The sequence below is a fragment of the Drosophila ficusphila genome, unplaced genomic scaffold (genome assembly GCF_018152265.1).
Source record: "Drosophila ficusphila isolate 14025-0441.05 unplaced genomic scaffold, ASM1815226v1 contig_220, whole genome shotgun sequence".
NCBI lineage: Eukaryota > Metazoa > Arthropoda > Insecta > Diptera > Drosophilidae > Drosophila > Drosophila ficusphila.
Window position 1 is genome coordinate 1,068,913 of NW_025064118.1, and position 8,252 is coordinate 1,077,164.

Genomic DNA, 8,252 nt, shown 5'->3' on the forward strand with positions numbered 1-8,252 from the left:
ACATCGAAACTATTCATATTTTTCTATTAATTTTCCATGTTTTCGACTATTGTTCGTATGGCAGCTATATGATATAGTCGTCCGATTTTAGAAAACTCTATATTCCAAATACTTGTTATTAAATACCGCTAGACTACTTTCTGTGGGGCTACGTAAAGTCATTGGTCTATACGGTCCAAGAAACAAATCGAACAAATCGAAATTATCGATATACGGCCACAAGTGTTGGAAAAATTCATCGAAAATTGGACGTCTAGATTGGACTACATCCCAGCCAGCCGTGGTGGTCTTATGACAGAAAGCATATTTATAATGTAATGGCACAAGATAATCTTTTGGATAAATTCATAATAGTCAAATAATCCATCGTTGTTTTATTGCAATTTAAATTTCTAACACTAGATATTTATGTATATACCCTTATAGTCGAGCAAAATGCATAAAGGCTAAACAATATCGAAGCTATTAAGATTTTTCTATTAATTATCTTTATTTGTACCGCTGTTTTTTTTTTCTTTGACAGCTTTATGATATATGACAGACTTTAGAAAACTTATGATTGCGTGATAGAAAACAACGATGTCTTAATTTTTACCTATGTTGTCAGTATGATTTCTGTCTCTCCTATGCGAGCTATCCGATATAGTCGGATGATCCCACTTCTGGAAAAGTTTATTCGGGGTTACTTTAAGCCTGGGAAACTTGGTTGTGTATAAACATACTTCTAGTTCGATTCAGATGGTAATACCGATCAAGAATATATACTTAATGGGGTCTGAGTTGTAATTATAATACCGTTTGCAAGGGTATTAATATAAGCCCAGGTGCAAAATGAAATGTAAGTCTTAAAAAAGACTTTTGTTGATAGGGTTATTTATAGACTCATCACGAAAAAGCTTTTTCTGTCCAAAAAGTTTGGGCAACGGTTCAAATCTCAGAAAAAAGCTTTAACCTGCTTTAACAAACGTGTTAAACGTATAACATCTAATCAGTCGTTCAAAGTTGTTAGCACGAAAAGATAGTTATTGAAGAAAAACGCTATTTTGTTGATTTGTATTTTGAAAAACAACGTTTTGGTTGAAGTTATTGTGATGCAGTCTCTGCTTTGTTTCTATATAATAACGCAGCTTATCTTTTTCTTTGAGACATCAAATGGAAACTTTATCATTCAACCAGTTTCTCAAGCACTTGAAGGCTATGTTGCACTTACCCCACAGCCGCTTCCTCAGGCCTTGAAAAGTGAAAGTCAGCTTGAGATCATTAATGAATGGAAGTATATGGATTTTGAATATCCAACATTTGTGGAACGTCAAAGGGCGATTTTAAATGGGTAACAAAACAATTCAACAACACAATGTACAATCATTTAAAAATACCTAGTTTAATTTACATTTTTTTGAAAGTTAAGAATAAAAAAATTAAGCCAAGCTCATTTTTATACACCTAATATAACATATATATTATCATTATATATACACCTCTATCCGTTTGTTTGTGTCTACGAAAACTTAATATCCTTAAAGATATACTTGTACGATAGTCTAATATATAAAATTCTCGTGTCACAGTTTTTGTGACCTTACTCCTCCGAAACGGCTATTCCGATTCTCATGAAATTTTGTGAGCGTATTGAGTAAGTCTGACAATTACCCAACGTCTATTTTTCATCCTCTTAAATCGTGTTCGACATACCAAAAATCGCATATAAAGTAAGTTTCTACCTCATCAAACTGACAAAAACACGCTAACATAGCATTTTAAATCAATTTAAACTGGGGCAAAAATCCTTCATCATTAAGTAAAATCATTAATTCTATTTATGAGTGTTTTGTCCAGTGAGCTATGCCAAGAAAACGCAAAGCGGGTACTTTGAGCCGTGATACAAGTAGATCTCGATACATGCGAAATAGAAGATCCGAAAGAATAGCGCAATTGCATCAAGAAGAGCCAGAAGATACACGAGCTGAACGCAATGAAGTCAGAAGGTTAGAACAACGACAACCACGCCGTGTCACAGTCAATAGACGCAGAACAAATGACCATCAACGACAACCGGTACATCGAGCATTTATAAATAATTCATTACTGCGTCTAGCATTCCAGTATGAGCCCGATATTGAGTAATATGCTCACTCAAAAGTGGTAATTGGTGCTATGGACAAGGAATGTCCGCATTGTCATGCTCTGAAATTTAAAAATGAGCCAGCTGGGATGTGGTGCGCGTCAGGAAAAGTGCAACTACCAGAAATTGAAACACCACCTGAACCATTGAACGGCTTACTTATCGGCACGGATCCAGATTCTAACGTGTTCCTGAAGTCAATTCGAACATTCAATTTATGCTTTCTACAAAAGTCTAGAACTGAGTAAATTTTGCACAGAAATTATAAAGTCATCTGGTGGCAAAACAACGTTTGCCGGGGTTTGCTAGTTATTATATATAATATTATTTAAATTATTGAACCAAGGTAACCATAACACAACATTGATTACACATAAAGATATAACATATAAAGATATAATATAATATAAAGATATTGTATATCTTATGCTCGGTTATAACCCAGAAACGGAGGGTATACTAAAACGAAAGAAAAGACTCGGATCAAAAAGTTGAAAAACGAAATTGACTTGAGTCATTTTTTGCCATAGTGCGTTGACGATTGGTTTTTAAATTATTTAAACAACAGGCAGCGGTGAATTTTTAAAAATCATGTAAGTGTTGTTAGGATTATAAAAGTAGTATTTTTACAACTACAAACTTATTTAAATCTTTTTAAGATTCAGCATATACAAAATTCGTATTAGCCACCGATGAATCGTTCGGTGACATGGGATAAAGTTTCATCGAGAACGTCTTGCATACCAAAAGCGGACATCCCTTATTAAAAGTCTATGAAGTGTCATCCGTGAGTCACCAGCAGCGTACCCCGCTGTCACCAATGAGTCATCGTACTATCATCGGCGACCCGGCACTTGGAACTGCAGGGTGCTATCTTCATGAAGCTTTTTCATGAAGCCCAACCTCATTCTTAGTTTTTGAAACAGTTAATAATATTAATATGTCACATTTTTACTAGTGTGAAAGGCATTGAGCTTACTAGAAGATGACAAGCACTGGGGCTATACTTCAGCTAAATCAGCTGTATGCAAATAGCCATTCTACTGCTTGATTTGTTTGCTGTGCGTGTGTGTGTTAATGAATTATGAAGGAGATAACGCCACACATATTTAGGAAAAGTGAAAAGAAAATTTTTCAGAAGATTTTTTGTACGAATGTGCAATAGTTTGCGAAGTAGATCTAGCTTTAATCGAAAAAGTACTTTAAAAAACGTAATTTTAAACGTATTTTAAATTTAAAATTGCCCAACCCAAATCGAATTGATAAACCATTTGAAAATTAAATGAAATAGATTATAATATTAGTGAATTAAATTTAAGCGAAGACGAAAGTTTCTTAACATATGAATATACAGTCGACTCTCGTTAATTCGAAACTCGAGGGACTCTTGTAATATTTCGAATTATCGAGTGTTTGAAATATCAAATGGTTCGAAATTTGCGAGAGAAAATAAATAGAACTTTGAACTATTAAGTGTTGGTTATTTTTTATTTATTAATATAAAAATGATAAGAATTAAGAGGTACATTCGTGTACGTACATGTATTCGTAATGTGAATTAATTAATCTTTCGAAATAACTTTGTTATACTGGTTTGCTTTAAAGCACAATTTTGGTGCTCACACTGCTCAATAACTTTTTGAAGAGAAAAAGTTCCTGAAATGCTTTTTCATCACTTTCGTTTTGTAGACATACATAAGCTTTGTAAGGTATCAAATGAGGATCTTGCTTCCTTAACTGACACCTCTGCCAATGGTTCTTTATACTCTCTAGGGCTCATAGCTAACACTAACTTTTAATATGCATACCAACGAAAGAGTAACAGTAACTGAATAACTACACAAACCAATTCGTAAGAAGTGTGTGCGTCAAATGGTCAAACTACATAATCAAAACAAAAACAAAGGCAAGTTTGAACTTGTCGCAAAATTTCCGACTTTTTTTTCTGCAACTTTGAATTGTCGAGTGTTAGACGCTGATGAGTTCGAATTAACACGTGGTTTTGTTAAATATCAATGATTTTTTCGTTCGAATTACCAAGTGTATGAAAATGTATTGATTTAGTTCGAAATATAAAGAGATTTCGTAGGGACCTCGTGATAACTTTGAATTATAGAGAGGTTCGAATTATCGCAGGTTTGAATTAATGAAAGTCGACTGTAGTTGATTGCTCCATATTGCTACATAGTTGATTGGAACTCATTTTGCTCGATATTTAACGTCCTAAGATTGAAGATTTTGGTTAGGTTGTGAAAGACATTCTTAGTAATAATGTTTTGATGGAAGAAACGTTTTAATTATCTCAAGATTTTTACAAATGCTTCCGGTTGTTCTTCAAGGAACAATGGCAGATAAAATGAAACAAGCATCAAGCCATATTGATTAAAGTTGCCTAAAAGTCATTTTGATTTGACGATGCAGTTCTTCCTTTCAATTAAAATTCGTTCTCCCACAAACACGTCTTACTCTATGGTCTTGTGAAATTAAGGACTTTAAGTTTATAATACATTAATACCAAACACAAAGGCAAGCGCAAGCTATATTGGAGAGATTTTCAAACTTAATAGCCGCAGGCGAAGCTGCGTAGGCCCTTGTTAGAGGGTAATAAAAACATTTTTTTTTTAAAGTTAAGACTACTTTAAAACACGAGGTACTATATACTTAATGTTGAAGGCTGAATATTACCATTGACATGTTATGAGTCTAGTCGTTTAATGGGCGTAAGTCCTAACTGGAATTTAAAAATTACTACATTTTTGGAATATTTTTTTTTTTCAGGGAATTCATACCGAGGAATAATTTACCTCTGGGTATTGACGTCTATCTTAATCGCCTTTTTATAACAACACCGCGTTGGAAAGGTGGTGTGCCTGCAAGTTTAGGTACAATCCCAAATCCACCGAAAGAGTCAAGTCCAGCAATTAGACCATATCCCAATTGGGAAGCTCATGGAAACCCCAATAACCCTGACTGCTCAAAACTAATTTCTGTTTATCGCACAGTAGTGGATACATGTCATCGAATATGGATGATAGATTCTGGAGTTGTAAATGCCACAATCAAAATTAATCAGATCTGCCCTCCAAAAATAGTTGTATACGATCTTAAAACTGACAAACTGCTGGGGCGACACAATTTAGAAGAGTCTCAGGTGAAACAAGATTCTTTGCACTCTAATATTGTTGTGGATATTAAGGATCGTTGCGATGATGCCCATGCTATTGTGGCAGACGTCTGGAGATTTGGTCTTATTGTATACAGCCTATCAAAGAACAGAAGCTGGAGAGTGACTAACTATAACTTTTATCCGAACCCAGTTGCTTCAGACTTTAATGTTTACGGATTAAACTTTCAATGGTTGGACGGTGTTTTTGGAATGAGTATATCTTATGACCAAAAAAGTATGCAACGTGTTCTTTATTTCCATCCCATGGCAAGTTTTAAGGTAAGCGTGTATCCCAACTAATCAATCCAGAGCTTAACCATTAAAAACCGCACCCTGAACCTTATTGATTTTCAAACAAACCCGAACCGAGCTTGAACACTATATTCGTCAACGCAATTATTATAAAGGTCTCATTTTAAAACTAGTACTTCAACCCGGAACGCATTGAAAATTTATTCCGAATTTCCAAAGGTCTCAATTGTTTTAAATTTAATTATGCGATAAATCAAACTAAAATGGAGTGTCACAAATATTTTAAGCTCGCAGAAGTACTACAAAAATTTACGGAAACTTTTTTTTTATTAACCCCTTTATGCGTTACGATCTATTCAATAGAATAATAAGTAAATTAAAAGATGTTTAAGCTTGACATACATATTTTAAATAAATTTAGTTACGTTTTTAGGGTTTTATAATACTAAATACTTCACAATTATTATAGGAGTTCATGGTTCCGATGGACCTTTTGCTGAACGAAACTTATTGGCTATCAAACAGTGAAGATCGGGCAAAGCATTTTACTTCGATTGGGGATCGCGGACCCAACAGTCAATCGTCTACCTCCGGAGTTACAAGAAATGGCGTAATGTTTTTTACACAAGTTCATAAAGATAACATTGGCTGCTGGGACACAACGAAACCATACACTCGAGCCAACTTGGGAAACCTACTTGACCTGGACGACAACACAAATATAATTCAATTCCCAAACGACCTTAAAGTGGATAACGAGGAAAATCAAAGTGTGTGGATTATAAGTAACCGGCTGCCAATCTTTTTGTATAGCAATCTAGACTATGAAGATATCAATTTCCGAATATTAAAGGGGAATGTGAACAAGATTGTGAGTAATAGTGTTTGTAATCCAAACAATGAGTACATAAACGGATCAAAATCATCTTTTTTGTTATTAGAAGAAGGCCAATGCTATTAATAAACAACAAAAACATGAACACCGATTTTATTTTTAATCATATATATAAAAAACATTTTTTTTAAATCGCCGCTGATGGTGATGATGATAAGGACAAACATATGAAAGGTGAGTTTTACCATCGAGGATTATTAATTTACTACATTAAAATCAAGAAATTAAGCTACATATACCCTTGCAGTCATCACAAATGTTGAACAAAATACATAAAGGCTAAATCTCAGGCTACTTAAGGCTGGGAAGTCTGAAATTATGTGTAGGGAGGTTTCATCCTCGCTATCACAGAATCTGCATGTCGTGCTGTTTACAATCCCTATATAACATAGGAGACTCTTCAGCCTGCAATGTCTGGTTAATAACCGGTAATTACCCCAAGTGAATTCTTCTCTAGTGGTATAAGTTTCTTGAACCTCTTCATGTCATAATTGACGATGAGGGTTTTGGCTTGTCTGCCGGTGAGAGGAGCTGCAGAGGTTGAGGGTGACTGCCTTTCACCCTTTTCACCCGCCTTCAGCACGCTGAGTATGACAGCGGATACCTTAGGGAGATGTCTTCTTGTCGCCGCCGCCTTTGATGTGCTTGGTTCACCAAGCCTTGGGGGGACGGGAGGGAGGCGGCGCTGCCTCTTTGTTGCCCTCTGATTTCGACCTTTTTGGGTTGTCAGTCGGAGGGGTGAGGGTACTGTTCGCCCGCTTGCTGGCAGGTGCACTGCTTAGGGGCGCTGGACGTGGCTCCTTCCTCAGTGCCTCGTCAGGGGTCATACCCAGCTGGAGGTATCTGAGGTACCATTTGACTTTTGACCCCGGCAGGCCTTTCCTGTTGGGGTCATCCAGGCCTCCTGGTTGTCCTCTGGCTGGGAGGGCGTCCTCCTTCTTTGTGGGCCTGGTGTTCTGTCCAGCCGCAGGGGATGGGCAAACCGGCCGGGATGGTCCTGTTGGTGGCCCACGTTCCCGGACTGGGACAGTTGACCATTGAGGGTTTGCCTCACATTTTGCATCGAGAATCGAACATCAACAGACCCTATCAATAAGATTATAGCTGGACTAAAATAAAAGGGTTTTTATGCCAAAATGGCAAGGAATCTATCTAATATATAAAATTCTCGTGTCACAGTTTTTGTTACCATACTCCTCCGAAACGGCTTTACCGATTCTCATGAAATTTTGTGAGCGTATTGCATAGGCCTGAGAATCAACCAACATCTATATTTCATCCTCTTAAATCCTGTTCGACATACCAAAAATCGCATATAAAGTGAGTTACTACCCCATCACACAGACAAAACCACGCTACCATAGCATTTTAAATCAATCTTCTGTACGTATCTTAGTCATTGAACTCCTCCTAAACGGCTAGACCGATTTTGATTTTAATGTTTTAATAATTTTATATTTCCGCTTATACATTGCAATCTCAGTAGGTAATTATACATAAGTATAGAACTGAGTAAATTTTGTACAGAAATAATAAAGTCATGTTTGGAAGACGACGTTGTTGGAACATAGGTCGTAGTACAGTGTACAATGCTAGAAGCGTACGTTGCCATCTGGTGGCGAAACGAGCGGAGAGCGACACTGCTAACTGGACTGGAGAACTAGAAAGTTAATTGGCATTTTAATAAGTTACTTAAACAATAAATTTATAACGATTATTAGAACCAAATCTCTTAACTTGGGGAAGCGGAGCAGAGCTACAAATCTCTAGGAGAAAACCTTCAAACCTGGACATGTTTAGGTAATATTACGAGTCCT

The 8,252-nt window shown here is 36.2% G+C and overlaps 1 protein-coding gene across 1 annotated transcript; it reads left to right on the forward strand.

The window, feature by feature from the left end:
- Positions 1 to 995: 995 nt before the first annotated feature.
- Positions 996 to 6,520, forward strand: LOC108098419 (protein yellow). Its single transcript, XM_017201312.1, has 3 exons — positions 996 to 1,330; positions 4,901 to 5,567; positions 6,010 to 6,520. The coding sequence occupies exons 1-3, from the start codon at positions 1,092 to 1,094 to the stop codon at positions 6,499 to 6,501; spliced, it is 1,398 nt and encodes a 465-aa protein (XP_017056801.1). The 5' UTR covers positions 996 to 1,091; the 3' UTR covers positions 6,502 to 6,520.
- The last annotated feature ends 1,732 nt before the right edge of the window (positions 6,521 to 8,252 follow it).

Excerpts from the sequence above, each read along its gene's own strand:
- LOC108098419 (XM_017201312.1), top strand. The coding sequence starts at position 1,092 with ATGCAGTCTCTGCTTTGTTTCTATATAATAACGCAGCTTATCTTTTTC. Across the intron at positions 1,331-4,900 it reads CAAAGGGCGATTTTAAATGG|GGAATTCATACCGAGGAATA; the intron begins GTAACAAAACAA and ends TTTTTTTTTCAG. Across the intron at positions 5,568-6,009 it reads ATCCCATGGCAAGTTTTAAG|GAGTTCATGGTTCCGATGGA; the intron begins GTAAGCGTGTAT and ends CAATTATTATAG.